The 21484-nt window shown below is 48.9% G+C and overlaps 1 protein-coding gene across 5 annotated transcripts in view; it reads right to left on the bottom strand.

Annotated features, from left to right (window-relative positions):
• The window catches only part of LOC141110390 (dual specificity tyrosine-phosphorylation-regulated kinase 1B-like), a 130936-nt gene that overhangs the window by 66816 nt on the left and 42636 nt on the right, over window positions 1-21484 (bottom strand). The window contains exon 1 of one of the 5 annotated variants that reach the window (XM_073601713.1): window positions 5416-6755. The exons of 3 other annotated variants lie outside the window; for them this stretch is intronic. In XM_073601713.1, coding sequence (XP_073457814.1) covers window positions 5416-5545 — 130 coding nt within the window. In that variant the 5' untranslated portion in view covers window positions 5546-6755. Of the gene's footprint in view, window positions 1-5343; window positions 6756-21484 lie in introns of those variants that run through there. One more of the 5 variants, XM_073601716.1, reaches the window with a different exon arrangement.

The following is a 21484-nucleotide window of genomic DNA, read 5'->3' as shown; positions in this document are numbered from 1 at the left end:
TGCCCTCACTTCCTGTTCTGGTGACACATTGGGTTTGAATTACTAAAACTGGAGTGTGCTAAATCTGGTGCAGCTCTGCATAGTAACCAATCATGGATCTGAAGCTGATTGGCTACAAGGCACAGCTGCACCAGATTTAGCACTCTCTGCTTTGAGTAAATCATTGTAACCAGAGAGGAGTGAGGGAAACTTTCCTACAGAAACACAAACAGCAGTAGAAATTATTTGCATTAGGAAGAAGAATGCTAGAACCTCTCAACTTTTTGTTGTCTGTTACTTTGTTGCAGAAAACTTCCCCCACTTCCTGTCTGGTGAAAAGAAAAAAAAAAAAAAAAAGTGTCATCAGGACAGGAAGTCTCTAATCCAGATATTTCAGAGGAATGAGATGCATCTATCAGTGTGTGTGTTATATATATATATATATATATATACATACACACACACACACACATATATATATATGTATACACATATATGTATGTGTAATATATATATATATATGTATACACATATATGTATGTGTAATATATATATATATATATATATATATATATATATATATATATATATATATATATATATATATATATATATATATATATATATATATATATATATATATTTTTTTTTTTTTTTTTAAAGCCTCGAAACCCAGTCAATCGTTTAACTATGAAAACTAACTTTCACTCTGTAACCTGTACTGAGAAAACAAATCATCGGAGTATCAGTTTGCTATGGACAGCAGGACTACAAAAATTACAATGTTGATACTTAAAAGGAGAAGTGTAGCAAATGCTTGTTTGGCTGTACTTCTCCTGGGGATCATAGGAGTGCAATTAAAGTGTATGTAACCCTTCTAAAAAAAAAAAAACCCCACTGCCAGCCCCTCTTATGTAGCCATAACACACGGTGTAAATATTTGCGGAAAAAGAAGCCCCTAAATACAGTTTTTTCAGAGATCTTCAGGTCGACCACGTGACTCCCGGCCACTCTTCAACATACGGGAAACAGTGGGAGGAGCTGAGCTCTACCTCTGACATCAGTCAGGGAGGTCACGTGACAGCTGTGCTTGCCGATCAGTCCCTCTCGCTGTAGCCTTTAGATGGGGGGGAGGAGGTGCAGCCAGGTGTCACGTGATCAGCCTGAAGCTCTCGAAATAACTATTTTGAGGCTTCACTTTCCATAAATATTTACAGTGTTATGGCCGATTAACAGTCGGGGGCTGGCAGTGGCAGTTTCAGATTTATTTTATTACTAATAGCAGCAGAAGACGGCCCACAGACATAGGAGCCGACAGGCAGGTAGGGAGGGGAGGAAGAGCATAGCTGTGGATGACGGCACGTAAACTGACCACAGTGACAGGGCTCAGCAGCCATTATAAAACAGTGGTCAGTTCACAGGGGGGAGGGAAGAACCAGGCAAGATCAGCCAGGTGATACAGGGGGCCAAATTACACAGCACAAGCACTGTACAACATGCTTTAAAAAGGAACAGGATACATTTTTATTTTTTTGGGTTACAAATTCTGCACACCTGTGATCCATTTTCAGCAGACAGCAGGCTGAAGTTTGCCGTCTGCTGACGTCACAGAGGCGGGTTCAGGCTCAAGCAGGATTGCGACAATGGAGTCGGGATCCGCCCACATGCCTGGACCGGATCTGCCTGTCAGCGAGCCACTGCCCCCACCCCCTCCACAAGGCAGAGAGCTGCTGACTGACTATGTTAGGTTGACTATTAAACATATTTTCTGCAGAAATCTAAATGCAAGCTTAACCAACCTGAAAGCATTCAAACTTGCAAAAACAGACTATAAAAACAAATTAGAGACAAAAGCCCTAACATTATTTCACAAAAACTGTCCAAAAGACAACACTACAAATTTTCTATTACTGGGCCTTCTTAAAGGACGGTGTGACCCCGAAGTAACCAACACAATTCCAGCTGTCATTTCTGCAGTACGCTCAGGAAATGAAAGCCTTGTTGCGATGGTCAGACTTTTTTCAGGCATCAGAATGTGGACTCTAGTCACCAAAACAATTACCCAATCAATAGAACAAAAAAGATGGAATGCAATCAGACCCCTCACAGTACAAAATCATGGTAGGCCCAGTTTTTATCTAGCAAACCTTATGCAATATACACTTCATCATTAAAAGATAACCAGGTCGCCCATCCAAACAGTGCCATGATGCCCAAATGACCGATTACAGGTTCGATTACAGACCTACAGGTTTTCTTTAACCAGCCCCTTCCAATAAAAGGATGGGGAGACCCCCCAAAAAGGTACCAAACACAATTGTCATTTCCCCACTATGCTCCGGAAAGGAAGGCCTTGTTGCTATGGTCAACATAACCCTTTCCAATCACCAAAATGAAGTCCATGGTCACCAAGATTGTCAACCAATCAATACAACAGGCAATAGTTATTAAATACAAATCAGATCCCTCACAGTACAAAAATCCTTGATGCAGACTTATTTAGCAAACCTTCTAAACTGTACACTTTTCGTCAGATAACCAAGAGGCCCATACAACTGGTTCCAGGGTGACCCGACAAGTAGTACCATGATGCCCAGACAACCAACTACAGATCTGATAATAGAACTGCATGTTTTCTTCAAAAAAGGACAGCGTGACCCTGGAGGAACCAACACAAATCCAACCATCATTTCCACACTACGCCCAGGACATGAAGGCCTTGTTGCTATGATCAACTGGCAGTTTTCCGATCACCAAAATTAAGTCTATGGTCACCAAGAATATCATCTAATCAACACAACGATCAAAAATAGATTACAAATGGACACCTCAGTACAAAATCCTTATAGATGCAGACTTTTTATTGAGCAAACCTTATGCACCATACATTCCATCATTAAGATAACCAGGAGGCCCAGACAACTGGTTCCAGGACAACCATGAAGTCCAGACAACTGCTACCAGTGTAATCAGGACACCCCAAACAACCAGTTCCAGGATGACCAGACAAGTAGTACCATGATGCCCAAACAACAGACTACAGATTTGATAATAGAACTGCATGTTTTCTATAACTGGGCCTTACATCTTAAAAGGACGGTGTGACCCCAAAAGGAACCAACACAAACCCATCTGTTATTTTCCCACTACACCCAGGACATGAAGGCCTTTTTACTATGGTCAACAGTTTTCCAATCACCGAAATTAGGTCTATGGTCATCAAGATTGTCCAATCAGCCCCTTCACAGTACAAGATTCTTATAGATGCAGATCTTTTATATAGCAAACCTTATGTAACATACACTTCATTATTAAGATAACCAGGAGGCCCAAACACCTGGTTCCAGGACGACCATTATGTCAAGACAACTGCTTCAGAGGTGACCATGACATCCAAAACAATTGGTTCCGGGATGACCAGACAACTGACCACAGATTTGATAATAGACCTGCATGTTTTTTTTTTTTTTTTAATAACTGGGCCTTCTATCTTAAAAAAGGGACAGTGTGACCCCTAAGGAACCAACACACATCCAAATGTTATTTTCCCACTACACCCAGGAAATGAAGGCCTTGTGTCTATGGTCAACAGGCAGTTTTCAGAACACCAAAATGAGGTCTACGGTCACCAAGATTATTATTCAATCAGCTCCCTCACAGTACAAAATCTTTATAGATGCAGACTATTTAGCAAACCTTTTGCACCACACACTTCATCATTAAGATAACCTGGAGGCCCAGACAACTGGTTACAGGAAGAACATGACACCCGGGACATCTGGATCCAGGATAACCAGGCAAGTAGTACCATGATGCCCAAACAACTGACTACAGATTTGATAATAGGACTGCATGTTTGCTATAACTGGGCTTTACATTTTAAAGGACAGTGTGACCCCGATGGAACCAACACAAATTAAACTGTTATTTTTCCCCACTACGCCCAGGACATGAAGGCCTTGTTTCTATGGTCAGTTTCCCCATCACCAAAATGGGGTCCATGGTCACCAAGATTATTATCCAAATTAAACCCCTCACAGGACAAAAGCTTTATAGATGCAGACCCCTTAAATAGCAAACCTTATTCACCATTAAGAGAACCAGGAGGCCCAGACAACTGGTTCCAGGACAACCATTATGTCCAGACAACTGCTTCAAGGGTGACCATGACACCCCGGACAACTGGTTCCAGGATGATCAGACAACCTACCACAGATTTAATAGAACTGCACGTTTTTTTTTTTTTTTTTTTTTGTTTTATAAATGTGCCATACATCTTAAAAAAGGACAGTGTGACCCCGAATGAACCAACACAATTCCACATGTCATTTCCCCCCACTATGCCCAACAGATAGTTTAACTATCACCAAAATGGGGTCCATGGTAACCAAGATTATTATCCAGTCAATACAACAGTCAAAAATTACTTACAATCAGACCCCCCACAGTACAAGATCCTTGTAGATGTAGACTATTTTATCAAACCTTAAGCTTTATCAAAAAGATATCTATGATGCCCAGGATAACGCTACCAGGGGTGCCCAGGATAACGCTACCAGGGGTGCCCAGGATAACGCTACCAGGGGTGCCCAGGATAACGCTACCAGGGGTGCCCAGGATAACGCTACCAGGGGTGCCCAGGAGGGTTTAGGATTTCTGAATCATGTCTATTCTGCCAAACGTTTGTAAACCATAATGCATCCATTTGTACGTGTCTATTTTTTAATCATTATGTACTTTTTTGTCTTTATATAATAAAAATTATACACTTTTTTTTTTTTTACTATATTTGTGCTATGGCAGTGCCTTTAAAGTTCCACCCCTAAGGGGTTCCTCCATTTCCAGGATAACGCTACCAGGGGTGCCCAGACTAACGCTACCAGGGGTGCCCAGACTAACGCTACCAGGGGTGCCCAGACTAACGCTACCAGGGGTGCCCAGACTAACGCTACCAGGGGTGCCCAGACTAACGCTACCAGGGGTGCCCAGACTAACGCTACCAGGGGTGCCCAGACTAACGCTACCAGGGGTGCCCAGACTAACGCTACCAGGGGTGCCCAGACTAACGCTACCATAAAGCTCAAAAATCCAGTGCTATGATAACCATAAAGCCCAGACAACCAGTGTCAGGATGCCCAGACAAGTGGTACCATAATGCTCAAACAGCCAGTGCCATGATGACCATGATGCCCAGACACCCGGTGCCCTCCGCTGCACAACTGCGCGCCTATAAAAGCTGCAGTAACCCCAGCAGACAGGCAAAGCCGGGCGTCACGGGGCACAGAATGATCGGATGCAATGACACAACCACTGATGTAGCATGCAACCACCGAAGAAAACAAAATATTGCAAAGTGTTGTATACCACAGAGGCTCGGTAACGCTGCTTAGCACTATACTAGGCATTAGGGTTTGTTTCTCAGGAACGTATACCAACTTCTGGAAGGCTTCTTGTTGCAGTGGGACGGAGGCAGGTAACACACGGGATCCTTATTGACCCACTCCGTCTGTAACGCCGTCAGCATTCTCTGAGGGGGAGCCTCTTCAGAGCTGGATGTAATCACCATCGATAATATCTTTTTTTTTAATTTTTGCGAGACGCACCAAAAAAGTCTTTGTAGGTAGTCAGTGAGAACAAAAAAATATAATAAAAAATAAAGCAAAAAAAAAAAAACAAGCAGATTACAAAGAATAAAATGTTTTTTTTTTTTTTTTTTAAAAAAAGAAAGGCGAGAGGCCGCCGCCGGTCACAGATCCATCATCTCCAGTGCAGGAAGTGAACCAGTCCGGGGTAATAAAATAAATGTCCAGGATCTCGGAGGAGAAGGGGGGGAGGGGGGCCGCTTATAGAAAACTGCGGGTGTAGAAAACATTAAAGTGGGTCTCTGGCCATGCCGGCTGCCTGTAGCCCTTGGGGGGTGGAGGGGATATTTATAGGGTGTGATGATCCAGTCATTGAGTCCTGGTGGAGGAGGAGGAAGAGGAGGATGAACCCTGTTACACCACAATGCAGGAGATAGGCCGGGGGCCGGGCCTTATCTTTGGGGCAGCATGCTGCTACCTGGCGGGTAGACAGGGCGCGGGGCCCGCTCCTGAGCCCCCGGAGCCGGATCAAGGTGAACGCGGGTCATGGAAGGTCACGTCCCAGCCGCTGGAGAGAGAGAGAGATCCCTGCAGGCCCGGAGAGCCGCACACACCCAGCGCAGGAGGGATGACAGGCCGGGGAATCAGAGGAGAGAGGGAGGGGGGGAGACGGTGAACTCTGCCCCGTCCCGGCTATGGAGGATCCGCACACGACTCTTCTTCTCCCCCCTTCTCCGAGGTGAACTCTGGCCTCTCCCAGCTCTGACGCTCCCACACCCTGGGACGTGCCAAGTGCGGCTCACCGGGAAGGGGGAGGATGATGATTTATTCCCCCCTCCCACCTCGGTCCCGGGCTGCGGACGATCCGATCTTCTTTTCTCTCCCCCCCCCCCGGCTCTGAACTCTGGGCTCTCCCAGGTCTGAGGCTCCACACCCTGGGATGTACCAACTCTACCGGGGGGGGGGGAGTGGAGGAGGAGGAAGCGGAGGAGTGGGCGTGCCGCAGACAATAATCGGCCCCTCTATTTTTTTTTTTTTCCCGTCCCCCCCCCCTCCCGAGGTAAGCGCGCCCCGGAGTCTATATAAGAGCGGGACACGGGGGGGCCTCCCACCGCTTCAAACCATTTATAGTAACGTAAGCAGATCCGGGGGCGCGCTTCCGCTGTGCGCGTTCACGGAGTTTCCGGGCGGGAAAAAAAAAAGAAAGAGAATTCCTTGTCCCCCCCCCCTGGTATGTAATGTGTCCCCCCCTCCTCGGCTCCCTAGATGAGGGTCCGTGCGGCCATGTTTAGTGGCGGAGCTCCCTCCTCGCCGCTGTGCGCTGACGGCTGGGCTGTGTGGGCGGTGAGGAGGAGGAGGCGGAGGCTCTGCTTCTAACTGACAGAGACATGTTTGATTCTGCTGAGTCACCCGCCCGTCTCTGAGGCGATTCGGCGGACGTGTCCAACTGCGGGAGGAGGAGGGGGGAGGGAGGCCGCCCCAGTACTGCCCCAAGCCGCGCCAACGCCTTAGCAACAAGCCGCTGATTGGCTGGCGCGGCACAGCGGGAACGGGAGAGGGACGCGCGCTATTGGCTGAGCGGCGGGGCCGAGGGGGAGCGCTGATTGGCTGCGGCCCGGTCCAGGGACTCCGGTTGAAGCAGCTGAGAAAGCAGCGCAAGGCGCAACCATGGGGGAGTTCAGAGAGATGCGGGGCCTGGAGGAGGGGAGGAACTACAAGTCCCAGCAAGGCCTGTGCGTGGCACGTCACCACTGTTGTAGCAATAGAAGCTCCATACAGGGATGCTGCAACCCCCCAACACCCCCATCCTACCCCCCAACACAGACAATGGTGCACCCACATCCTAACCCCCCCAACACAGACAATGGTGCACCCCCATCCTACCCCCCCAACACAGACAATGGTGCACCCCCATCCTACCCCCCAACACAGACAATGGTGCACCCCTATCCCACCCCCCCAACACAGACAATGGTGCACCCCCATCCTACCCCCCAACACAGACAATGGTGCACCCACACCCTACCCCCCCCCAACACAAACAATGGTGCACCCCCATCCTACCCCCCCAACACAGACAATGGTGCACCCCCATCCTAACCCCCCCAACACAGACAATGGTGCACCCCCATCCTAACCCCCCCAACACAGACAATGGTGCACCCCCATCCTAACCCCCCCAACACAGACAATGGTGCACCCCCATCCTACCCCCCAACACAGACAATGGTGCACCCCCATCCTACCCCCCAACACAGACAATGGTGCACCCCCATCCTACCCCCCAACACAGACAATGGTGCACCCACATCCTACCCCCCCAACACAAACAATGGTGCACCCCCATCCTACCCCCCCCAACACAAACAATGGTGCACCCCCATCCTACCCCCCCCAACACAGACAATGGTGCACCCCCATCCTACCCCCCCCAACACAAACAATGGTGCACCCCCATCCTACCCCCCCCCAACACAGACAATGGTGCACCCCCATCCTACCCCCCCCCAACACAGACAATGGTGCACCCCCATCCTACCCCCCCCAACACAAACAATGGTGCACCCCCATCCTACCCCCCCCAACACAAACAATGGTGCACCCCCATCCTACCCCCCCCAACACAAACAATGGTGCACCCCCATCCTACCCCCCCCCCAACACAAACAATGGTGCACCAGAACCCCAGTACTGTCCCCACCAATCACAGCACCAGAACCCCAGTACTGTCCCCACCAATCACAGCACACCACCAGAACCCCAGTACTGTCCCCACCAATCACAGCACCAGAACCCCAGTACTGTCCCCACCAATCACACCACCAGAACCCCAGTACTGTCCCCACCAATCACAGCACCAGAACCCCCAGTACTGTCCCCACCAATCACAGCACACCACCAGAACCCCAGTACTGTCCCCACCAATCACAGCACCAGAACCCCCAGTACTGTCCCCACCAATCACAGCACCAGAACCCCCAGTACTGTCCCCACCAATCACAGCACCAGAACCCCCAGTACTGTCCCCACCAATCACAGCACCAGAACCCCAGTACTGTCCCCACCAATCACAGCACACCACCAGAACCCCAGTACTGTCCCCACCAATCACAGCACCAGAACCCCCAGTACTGTCCCCACCAATCACAGCACCAGAACCCCCAGTACTGTCCCCACCAATCACAGCACCAGAACCTCAGTACTGTCCCCACCAATCACAGCACCAGAACCCCCAGTACTGTCCCCACCAATCACAGCACACCACCAGAACCCCAGTACTGTCCCCACCAATCACAGCACACCACCAGAACCTCAGTACTGTCCCCACCAATCAGAGCACACCACCAGAACCTCAGTACTGTCCCCACCAATCAGAGCACACCACCAGAACCTCAGTACTGTCCCCACCAATCAGAGCACACCACCAAAACCCCAGTACTGTCCCCACCAATCAGAGCACACCACCAAAACCCCAGTACTGTCCCCACCAATCAGAGCACACCACCAAAACCCCAGTACTATCCCCACCAATCAGCACCAAAAAACCCAGTACTGTCCCCACCAATCACAGCACAGCACCAGAACCCCAGTACTGTCCCCACCAATCACAGCACCAGAACCCCCAGTACTGTCCCCACCAATCACAGCACCAGAACCCCAGTACTGTCCCCACCAATCACAGCACCAGAACCCCAGTACTGTCCCCACCAATCACAGCACCAGAACCCCAGTACTGTCCCCACCAATCACAGCACCAGAACCCCAGTACTGTCCCCAACAATCAGCACCAAAAACCCAGTACTGTCTCCACCAATCACAGCACCAGAAACCCAGTTCTGTCCCCACCAATCAGAGCACAGCACCAGAACCCCCAGTACTATCCCCACCAATCACAGCCCCAGTACTGTCCCCACCAATCACAACACCAGAACCCCCAGTACTGTCCCCACCAATCACAGCACCAGAACCCCAGTACTGTCCCCACCAATCACAGCACCAGAACCCCAGTACTGTCCCCACCAATCACAGCACCAGAACCCCAGTACTGTCCCCACCAATCACAGCACCAGAACCCCAGTACTGTCCCCAACAATCAGCACCAAAAACCCAGTACTGTCCCCACCAATCACAGCACAGCCCCAGAACCCCCAGTACTGTCCCCACCAATCACAGCACCAGAAACCCAGTTCTGTCCCCACCAATCAGAGCACAGCACCAGAACCCCCAGTACTATCCCCACCAATCACAGCCCCAGTACTGTCCCCACCAATCACAGCCCCAGAACCCCAGTACTGTCCCCACCAATCACAGCACCAGAACCCCAGTACTGTCCCCACCAATCACAGCCCCAGAACCCCAGTACTGTCCCCACCAATCACAGCACCAGAACCCCAGTACTGTCCCCACCAATCACAGCACATCACCAGAATCCCAGTACTGTCCCCACCAATCACAGCTCCAGAACCCCTAGTACTGTCCCCACCAATCACAGCACACCACCAGTACCCCAGTACAGTCTCCACCAATCGGAGCACACCACCAGAACCCCGATACTGTCCCCACCAATCAGAGCACAACACCAGAACCCCATTACTGTGTCCCCACCAATCAGATTACACCACCAGAACCCGGTAATGTCCCCACCAATTAGATCAGAACCCCATTACTGTGTCCCCACCAATCAGATTACACCACCAGAACCCCAGTACTGTCCCCACCAATCACAACACCAGAACCCCATTACTGTCCCCACCAATCACAACACCAGAACCCCATTACTGTCCCCACCAATCACAACACCAGAACCCCATTACTGTCCCCACCAATCACAGCACCAGAACCCCAGTACTGCCCCACCAATCACAGCACCCCATTACTGTCCCCACCAATCACAGCACACCCCCAGAACCTCAGTACTGTCCCCACCAATCACAGCACCAGAACCCCAGTACTGTCCCCACCAATCACAGCACCAGAACCCCAGTACTGTCCCCACCAATCACAGCACCAGAACCCCCAGTACTGTCCCCACCAATCACAGCACCCCAGTACTGTCCCCACCAATCAGAGCACACCACCAGAACCTCAGTACCGTCCCCACCAATCACAGCACCAGAACCCCAGTACTGTCCCCACCAATCACAGCACCAGAACCCCAGTACTGTCCCCACCAATCACAGCCCCAGAACCCCAGTACTGTCCCCACCAATCACAGCACCAGAACCCCCACCAATCAGAGCACATCACCAAAACCCCAGCACTGTCCCCACCAATCAGCCCCAGCACTGTCCCCACCAATCAGCCCCAGTACTGTCCCCACCAATCAGCCCCAGTACTGTCCCCACCAATCACAGCACCAGAACCCCCAGTACTGTCCCCACCAATCACAGCACCAGAACCCCCAGTACTGTCCCCACCAATCACAGCACCAGAACCCCCAGTACTGTCCCCACCAATCACAGCACCAGAACCCCAGTACTGTCCCCACCAATCACAGCACCAGAACCCCCAGTACTGTCCCCACCAATCACAGCACCAGAACCCCCAGTACTGTCCCCACCAATCACAGCACACCACCAGAACCTCAGTACTGTCCCCACCAATCAGAGCACACCACCAAAACCCCAGTACTGTCCCCACCAATCAGAGCACACCACCAAAACCCCAGTACTGTCCCCACCAATCAGAGCACACCACCAAAACCCCAGTACTGTCCCCACCAATCACAGCACAGCACCAGAACCCCAGTACTGTCCCCACCAATCACAGCACCAGAACCCCCAGTACAGTCCCCACCAATCACAGCACCAGAACCCCAGTACTGTCCCCACCAATCACAGCACCAGAACCCCAGTACTGTCCCCACCAATCAGAGCACAGCACCAGAACCCCAGCACTGTCCCCACCAATCACAGCACCAGAACCCCCAGTACTGTCCCCGCCAATCACAGCACCAGAACCCCAGTACTGTCCCCACCAATCACAGCACCAGAACCTCAGTACTGTCCCCACCAATCACAGCACCAGAACCCCAGTACTGTCCCCACCAATCACAGCACCAGAACCCCAGTACTGTCCCCACCAATCAGAGCACAGCACCAGAACCCCAGCACTGTCCCCACCAATCACAGCACCAGAACCCCCAGTACTGTCCCCGCCAATCACAGCACCAGAACCCCAGTACTGTCCCCACCAATCACAGCACCAGAACCTCAGTACTGTCCCCACCAATCACAGCACCAGAACCCCAGTACTGTCCCCACCAATCACAGCACCAGAACCCCAGTACTGTCCTCACCAATCACAGCCCCAGAACCCCCAGTACTGTCCCCACCAATCACAGCACCAGAAACCCAGTTCTGTCCCCACCAATCAGAGCACAGCACCAGAACCCCCAGTACTATCCCCACCAATCACAGCCCCAGTACTGTCCCCACCAATCACAGCCCCAGAACCCCAGTACTGTCCCCACCAATCACAGCCCCAGAACCCCAGTACTGTCCCCACCAATCACAGCACATCACCAGAATCCCAGTACTGTCCCCACCAATCACAGCTCCAGAACCCCAGTACTGTCCCCACCAATCACAGCACACCACCAGTACCCCAGTACAGTCTCCACCAATCGGAGCACACCACCAGAACCCCATTACTGTGTCCCCACCAATCAGATTACACCACCAGAACCCCAGTACTGTCCCCACCAATCAGATCACAACACCAGAACCCCATTACTGTCCCCACCAATCACAGCACCAGAACCCCCATTACTGTCCCCACCAATCACAGCACCAGAACCCCAGTACTGTCCCCACCAATCACAGCACACCACCAAAACCCCATTACTGTGTCCCCACCAGAGTACACAGTACTGTCTCAAACACTTGCAGCGCAAGAAACTCTGGAAATATGAGACCGGTGCTGTTAGAGGGATCCTTCTCCTATATGATGGAAGCTGCCATTCCTGAACACTGCTTCCCCCCAGGTATGAGGCTCAGGAGGGATAGTGAATAAGCTCAGTGGACCAGGGCTTGGTTATGTTTCCCAGGAGTCACCATAATGGCGGCTTCCATCAACACTTTTCCCAAAGGTATTTTAATGACAGATTCACTATAAGCTTCAACATCCCCCCCCCCCCCCCCCCCCATGAACATCAGTCTAACCTGCATACATCAGAGCTGATTTATTAAAGGAAAACAGGCAGCTGCACTTTGCAAGGGAATTTGCACCAGAGCTTCAAGTGAAATATGAGCAAAGCACATCCCTCTATGGTGTGTACTTGTCTCAGTCCAGAGCAATAAGTGTCTTCTCTGTCTGCTGCCTCCTTCCTCTGCTACCAGCAAGAGTCACTTCTGGCAAGTGTTCCTGACACCAAGAGAAAAAGTGTCAGGGGAGGGAGCTCCAGCACACAGCCTGTAATTGACAGCCTCAGCTTTGTTCCTGTGTGAAGGGGGTGTTTCCCGTCCCTCCAATCAGCTCACAGAACTCTTCTCTCCCTCTTTATTTTACATCTCTGGCAAGCTTTATAAATTCTGGGCACACAGAAAATGGTCGTTTACAGACAATAACTAGAAAGGAAAAATATTCTTCTGTGCAGTTAAAAGGAGGTGACAGGGACACTGAATTTCTGGCAGGATGGACAGGCGTTTTCTGTATTTGCTAAAAATATCCAAAAAATAAAACAAATGAGCCACCACATTTAGGAACTGTAAGCGAACATGTGCTTTGCCCGAAAAAAACGAAACAAAAAAAAAAAATAGGGACTTCTGGGTATAGAAAATCGTGCGACTCCTTTAATCCCTCACAATGCAGCGCACAATGCCTGAACAGCCAATCACAAATCCAATGAGCGGCTACTTGAGGCTGGTTAGAAAGACCTTTGTTCTTGGTGCCGTGGAGGAAGAGGCCTTTGTACTTGGGAAAGGATGTGGTAGGGTAGAGAAGGGCAGGGCAGAGAAGGGCAGGGTAGAGAAGGGCAAGGAAAGGTAGGGCAGAGTAGAGAAGGGTAGGGTAGAGAAGGGCAGAGTAAAAAAAGGCAGGGCAGAGTAGAGAAGGGCAGGGCAGAGTAGAGAAGGGCAGGGCAGAGTAGAGAAGGGCAGGGCAGAGAAGGATGGGGTAGAGAAGGATAGGGTAGAGAAGGATAGGGTAGAGAAGGGCAGGGCAGAGTAGAGAAGGGTAGGGTAGAGAAGGGCAGAGTAGAAAAAGGTAGGGTAGAGTAGAGAAGGGCAGGGCAGAGTAGAGAAGGGCAGGGCAGAGTAGAGAAGGGCAGGGCAGAGAAGGGCAGGGCAGAGAAGGATAGGGTAGAGAAGGATAGGGTAGAGAAGGGTAGGGTAGAGAAGGATAGGGTAGAGAAGGGTAGGGTAGAGAAGGGCAGAGTAGAGAAGGGCAGGGGCAGAGCAGAGTAGAGAAGGGTAGGGCAGGGCAGAGCAGAGTAGAGAAGGGTAGGGCAGGGCAGAGCAGAGTAGAGAAGGGTAGGGCAGGGCAGAGCAGAGTAGAGAAGGGTAGGGCAGGGCAGAGCAGAGTAGAGAAGGGTAGGGCAGGGCAGAGCAGAGTAGAGAAGGGTAGGGCAGGGCAGAGCAGAGTAGAGAAGGGTAGGGCAGGGCAGAGCAGAGTAGAGAAGGGTAGGGCAGGGCAGAGCAGAGTAGAGAAGGGTAGGGCAGGGCAGAGCAGAGTAGAGAAGGGTAGGGCAGGGCAGAGCAGAGTAGAGAAGGGTAGGGCAGGGCAGAGCAGAGTAGAGAAGGGTAGGGCAGGGCAGGGCAGAGCAGAGTAGAGAAGGGTAGGGCAGAGCAGAGTAGAGAAGGGTAGGGCAGGGCAGAGCAGAGTAGAGAAGGGTAGGGCAGGGCAGAGCAGAGTAGAGAAGGGTAGGGCAGGGCAGAGCAGAGTAGAGAAGGGTAGGGCAGGGCAGAGCAGAGTAGAGAAAGGTAGGGCAGAGAAAGGTAGGGTAGGGCAGAGTAGAGAAGGGCAGAGTAGAGAAGGGCAGAGTAGAGAAGGGCAGAGTAGAGAAGGGCAGAGTAGAGAAGGGCAGGGTAGAGAAGGGCAGGGTAGAGAAGGGCAGGGTAGAGAAGGGCAGGGTAGAGAAGGGCAGGGTAGAGAAGGGCAGGGTAGAGAAGGGCAGGGTAGAGAAGGGCAGAGTAGAGAAGGGCAGGGTAGAGAAGGGCAGAGTAGAGAAGGGCAGAGTAGAGAAGGGCAAAGTAGAGAAGGGCAGAGCAGAATAGAGAAAGGTACTGAAGGGTAGGGCAGAGTAGAGAAAGGTAGGGTAGAGTAAGTAGGAAAGGGTAACAGGGCATACTTTCCTGCGAACTAGACCAGCATTCCCCATTTCATTACACAGTTCTCTCTGAAGAGAACTTTACTCTAGCACAATTTGCACCCACACTGCAGCAAACTGTACTACACATGTGTCATACACAAGGCCTGCGGGCCGAATCCAGCCCTCCAGGCAATTTCATGAGGCCCTCGCACCTCTCCTGCATCTGCGGCACCCCTCTTGTCTCAGCAGTAGAGAGGACGACAGAAATCTGCTTAGAGATCCTGTGCAGCGGCAGCACCCCTTTGTCTTCGTCTCTCCATTCAGCTGACTCCAGCCCTCCTCTGGTCCTCCTCCAGACCCTGCACTTTCTGCTTCCCAACTTCGCCCCCAGCTTCTTCCTGGCAGCAGCACAAGGTAAGGGGGTGCACTCTTGACTACTTATGTTGGGGGGGGTGCTCTGGACATCTAGTCTAACAGATACAACTGGTCCTTTGAGGGCAACCACAATGCTGGATGTGGCCCGCAAAAAAAAATTTAGTTTTACACTCCGGCCGTAATGCATCAGAAGTGAACCGCGCTCGCTCGGGACCAGCTGTTCCAAGTGGTCCCGGACACGGTTCTATTAACTGGTCCCGGAACGGTTTGGAGCACTCACACTACACAAACTAGGCCAAGGGGCTGAACCGTGCTCGACAACAGTTCAGAATGCTAGTGTCAGTGCACCCTAAATGAGGTCTTAGGGAAACCCTTGAAGTCTTGCACTTTCCCTCAGTTCAGATTTCTGGAATATCCTACCTTCCCCACTAATCCTCTTATTAACCTCATAGTGACTACAGTTTGTTTAATATCATTTTTTTTGCACAGGGTCCACTTCAATATCCAAGTACCAGCACATTAGAACGTCTGCGTTATATACAGGTCATGACAAACTGGTAGGCCTCACAGCAAACCTAAAAAGGTAAAATAAATATGGGACTGCCTGTGCTGCTTATATCAAGGAGAGACAATAGGTCATCAAACCCGTCCTAACATATCCCAGAGAGACAGAAGACCTGAACCCCCACAAACATGGCCGTACAACCCATGCCTAGTGTACTGGTTTCCAAATATTTACTGGTCTACTACTGTCACAAAAAAATAAAATAAAAAATGGGAGGAGATCGACATCAATTGGACAGTACAAGCATAAACAAAGGAACATAGCTCCCGACCAGGACACTAGATCTCCGATCAGCTCAGGCATGTTCGGATGCTCTTCTGAATCCACATGGCCAGGCCTGTCTGGAGAAGCTGTTATAGGCCAATCATTTCCTGCCCAGCATCTGCACATAGACCCGCCCCCAACTGCAGAAGAGCAAGTGACAGCTTCCCGGTGTGCTCGGCCACATGGGTTAAGAGGAGCATCCAAATCTCTAAAGTCACAGGCTTCTTCACACCCCCCCAACACCGGAGATGGCTCTCCTACATCACAAGCTAGATACAATTCCTAAACAATTTCATTATCCAATTGTCCAAATCCTCACTGCAGCCCGTATGACTATAGCATCACTCTGGAAAACCAATATAGCCCCTAATTGTTTTGGAAATTCTCAAAAAAGTGCAAAAAAATCTGCCCGATATGAACAGATACTAGCACATAGTACAGACTCACTACAAAAATGTAATAATAGCTGGAAATGTTGGTCTTGCATATTCCCGATAAGGGACACATAATTTGAAGGTCCAATAGAATCTTGCCTCTTGTAATTCTTTTGTTTTGGTATCTTATGGTGTCTATGTTCTGTTACATCTGTTTCTTTACACCCATTAGTTCCCTTCTCTTTCTTTACCCCTCAAGTTTTATAAAAGCTAAAAACCCTTAACTGGGGAAAAGATTTATGGTATAGAACTGTTCTGACTATCTTGTATGCTTAAATATGCTAAAAGTCACTTGTTGATCTATAGCACCATTGTATAACATACAAGATGACTTAAAGCGGAGTTCCACTGTTTTTTTAGTTTATTAAAAGTCAGCAGCTACAAAAAGTGTAACTGCTGACTTTTAATAAACAGACACTTACCTGTCCCACAGTCCAGAGATGCGGCCGCCCGAAGCCTCCGTTCTCCCCCCCTCCTCTGTTTCGTCACATATGGCGACCCATCACATTTGGCTACCCGCTGGAGTGCACATGTGCGACGCCGCCATATGCGTTCCAACACTTAATAAACTTTACGTTTTAAAAGTGTTAAAAGTGACAAAAACACTTTGAACACTTTATTTTTATTTTTTTTAAACACTTTTAAAAAAGTGTTAAAAGTTTTATAAGTGTTGGAACGCATATGGCGGCGTCACGCATACGGACTCCAGCGGGTAGCCAAATGTGATGGGTCGCCATATGTGATGAAACACCAGTGCCGACATTGTAAGTGTGGGTGCCCAGCTGTGACAGACTGCGGCTTCACAGCCCGGTACGAGCCGCGCTGCGCTCCGTCAATGGCCAGGCAATGTTCTGGGACCTGTGACGTGTCCCAGAACATTGCCGGGAGGGAGGAATCGCCTAGGCGGTCAGAAGCCTGGAAGGAGGAAGTGGGACAGGAAGTCCCACTCGAAACCAGGTACCCCCCCCCAAAAAATGACATACCATTTGTGGCATGTCAGGGGGCGAGGAGTACTTAAAGAGGAAGTTCCATTTTTGGGTGGAACTCCGCTTTAATGACTGTTCCAATGTAATGTGTAACATTGCTTAATAAAAACAAATTGAAAAGAGGAGCATCCAAACAAGCCCGAGCTCATCTCTACTGACAAATGACCAATCAACATCAGCTCAAAAGTTCAAAGAGGATACAAGGCTCAAAGAACTTGAATGAAAGTTATCCGCCATGCAATAAAAATACAATATGTGCCCTGCCAATGCAAACCCTTCTGAAGATGTTAGTTCCTTGTCACGCTGATCCTTCAGCCTCACTAGCGAGTCAGTCTGCAATTATGCAGGTCTGGAGTTACAAATGTTCCAGGAGCATACTGTTTTCTAGGGCAGTAACTCATTGGGCCTGATTTATTAAAGTGAGAAGTGAGGTGAACACAAGATCACATCAGTTCACATAAAGCATAAAGTAAAAGGCAAAACTTTTTTCTTTTTAGTTTTGGAGAGTGCAGGAGGATTAGCATGCTTGTCAGTTTTCATTGCTGTGTCCCCCAATTAGGGAGATTAACCCCCTCTATTTGTTTTTTTTTACCATTAAAAGTGAAAGTAAAATAAAATCCTACATTTTGGGTTGTCCCCAGAAAAGTAATAGAGGGGAAATCTTCCAATGGCAACACTAGTTATGATGACCTGGGGAATGTCCTTCGTGTCCTCACTTCCTGTTTGGCTATGGGACAGGAAGTGAAGGGAAATCTCAACAAATGGGCACAGATGGCGAAAAAGAATCTGAATGGGGTTAACCCTCCCCTGTTCTATCCATACTATATAAAAAAAAAAGTTTTGCATATAGATCTACTTTAACCCTTTTTTCAATATAGACCTACTAAGTAGCATCACCTTTGAAGTAACAAGACGACTAGGATATTTAGAAGAGGAACGAGACTTGCAGGATAATATTGCTCTTACAACAGTTCCTGTAATGACCTTTACAGACTGTCTGTGAACGGAGCTGACAGGCAGGGAGGGGAGGGAAGAGAGGACAGGGGGCAGCAGAGAGGAGAGCTGCAGATGACGGAGGCACGTAAACTGACCACTGTGTCAGGGCTCAGCAGCCATGATAAACCGTGGTCAGTTTACAGGGGGGAGGGCAGAACAAGGCAAGATTAGCCAGGTTTTTTAAGTGATAGAAGGGCCTGAATAACACAGCACAAGCACTGTGCTGTTATTCACGCTTTAAAGTGGTTGTACACCCTGTACAACCATTTTTACCTACAGGTAAGCCTATATTAAGACTTATCTGTAGGTGCTGGAGATATCTCCTAAACCTCCACGGTATAGGAGACATTTACAATAAAGCTGTGTGCCGATAACCACGGCGCATGCAGATTGTGCCGTTTCTAATAGGGGTCATGCCGTGACTGGCATGTGCGGAAGTGACATCACGCGACTCCGGCCAGACACAGAGCCGGAGTTTGCGGCCCCAGAAGGAAGAGGGGTAAAGATGGACGCTCGCTGCCAGTGGGGACAGCGGTGACATTGCAGACTTCGGTTTCAGGTAAGTGACACATAATGGGCTACTATGCGATGCATAGTAGCCCATTATGCTTTACCTTTGCAGGGAAATAAAGAGCAAGTAAAACCCACCAGGGTTTACTTCCTCTTTAAGGGAAAAGGATCTGTTTTAGGATCTTTTTTTTGTTTGTTTTGTTTTTTCAGGGTAACAAACGCTTTAAGCATCAACCAATATAGAAATATGCTTACAACACGGATCGGTGACCTATATAGTAAGACACACCAACCGTGTCCGTTTTACCTTGTCCTAATAATTGAAAAACGTCCTACAAAATAAAATGTTGTCAATGATGCATAAATGCCTTGAAAAAAAAAAAAAGTTACATGCGCAAAGAGCACTATAAGAATATTGCACAAAAGATAAGGGACTTGATTGGCCAGTTCTCAACGAAATGAGTTCTTGTGTGTCGGTGTTCTGCCTAGAAAGTTCCGCTCGGCGGATAAGTTCCCCCCTCTACTGCGCCTGCGCAGTAGGATCCGGCGGAAATAGCCGAAGCGGAACAGCTGAAAATCAGCTGTACACGGCGCCTGTAAGAGGGTCGCTCGCCACGCTTCGGGCACAGCCTCGCTGCGCTCGGCACTTTTAGATTTTCCTTCTAGGTCCACTTGGATGGTGGGGAAGGAACCTGGACCTAGGGCGCAAGCGCCGTGTACAGCTGATTGAAGCGTTTGAGCTTCGGCTATCTCCGGGGGCTGACAGTAGTACGTACTGCGCAGGCGCTGCGCCTGCGCAGTACGGGGGGGAACTTATCCGTCGAGGGAACTTTCTTGGCAAGACACCGGGGAGGAGCTCACCAGCGAGCAGCAAACCCAGCAACCTTTTCTGAATGGCTGTGCTCCTCCCCCTACAAACCTCCAATTCACATTGATTGGAAGATTTGTCATTTAAGATTGCAAAAACTGAATTCCAGGCAGATATAAAAGATACAAATTAAAGCAGCTTTTCATTCTTTATTCCATCATTAGATGTATTTTTTTTTTTTTTTAAGGAAAGCAATGCCAGTGCCCGAGTTCAGCTCAGTATCAGCCTCTTACAATTCTTGTACAGCAGAGCTCAGAATAGGGGAAAAAGCAGCACGAGGAAGCAATCAGATGTGCCAAGTAGGAACAAGCTGTTCGGAGGAGAGTGACAGAGACATGAGCTTATCATTCTGCTGCTTCTCTCACTGTCTAGACATTTAAGGCTCAGTTCACATATATGCAAACTAGATGGGTCTTGAACCGCTTCCGGTTTGTAATACACGTGAACCAGACCGGCTTTTAACAGAGCCGATTCACATATATGTGGGCTGGTTGCGGTGCAAACTAAAAAAAAGGGTCCTGTGCGTTTTTCAGTCCAGTTCAGGTGCGATTTAAGTGTCAAATTGGCACCTGAACTGCTGAATGGAAACGCACCAGAGACTGCACACAAAAACCGGCCCTGTGTATATGTGAACCCAGCCTAAAGCTATACTCCAGATTGTTACACTTTACAAGCTGGCCCCAAATGAAATATGTCCCATTACTAATATGTGAGGCCACTGGATGTGCGGTATAAACTGTATGTAGCCGAGACAACATACAGCATACCTCACTGTGTTCCGGGTGCGAGCCGAGACCTTCCCATGTTATACCCGGAACACCATAGAGTCTGAGCAGTGCTAAACCATTCATAGAAAGCAATGAATACGAAGTAAAGATACGCCAAAACATATCGGGTGAAAATGGTGTTAATCGGCATTTTGCCTTTAAGAGAAAAGGGTGCCGTTAATGGTGCCGAAAACGCATGCAATTTTGCCACAATTTTACAGGTCATGTGAAAAAACGCATCAAAAAAATAACAGGTGCGTTATTGATGGGTCCTTGCTGCGTTTTCAATAGGTACGTGTGTTTTTGGTGTGTTTTTTTTTTTTTTAAACGGACCAAAAATGCAGCAAGCGAGATTTTTAACACAACGGAAGTGCAGCGGACCATTGTGAAGATATACATAGAATTTAAAAGGGATACATTTTTCTTGAGCTAAAGTTGCCAATAAATTTATACTCATTAAAAATTCAGAATAATAATACTTAAAAAGTTGAATATAATACAATTATATATAAAAAAATAAATATAATAAAACCACAAGATCTTATAAAATGCACCCAAAAAAATGGGATCTAGACACTGTGCCACGGATAAAGCTATAATTCAAAGATGTACAATTAGAATAAGCAGCCACTTACAAATGATAAAATATACAAACAGGCTACCAAATATAAATGAAAAGAGGTAAACAGTAGCGCTTAATAGGTAAATAATTACCAGCTAAAAACGTGTTATTCATATATTTTTAGCTGGTAATTATTTAACTTTAAAGTGGTTGTAAACCCTTTAGTCTTACTTTTATCTACAGGTAAGCCTAGAACAAGGCTTATCTATAGGTAGTGGAAATATCTCCTAAACGTGCGCTGTTTTAGGAGATATATCACTTGTAGTGCGCCAATGTCGTCATCGGC

This window comes from Aquarana catesbeiana, linkage group LG10 (assembly GCF_042186555.1).
Source record: "Aquarana catesbeiana isolate 2022-GZ linkage group LG10, ASM4218655v1, whole genome shotgun sequence".
Classification (NCBI taxonomy): domain Eukaryota; kingdom Metazoa; phylum Chordata; class Amphibia; order Anura; family Ranidae; genus Aquarana; species Aquarana catesbeiana.
This window is presented reverse-complemented; position numbering and strand designations above follow the sequence as displayed.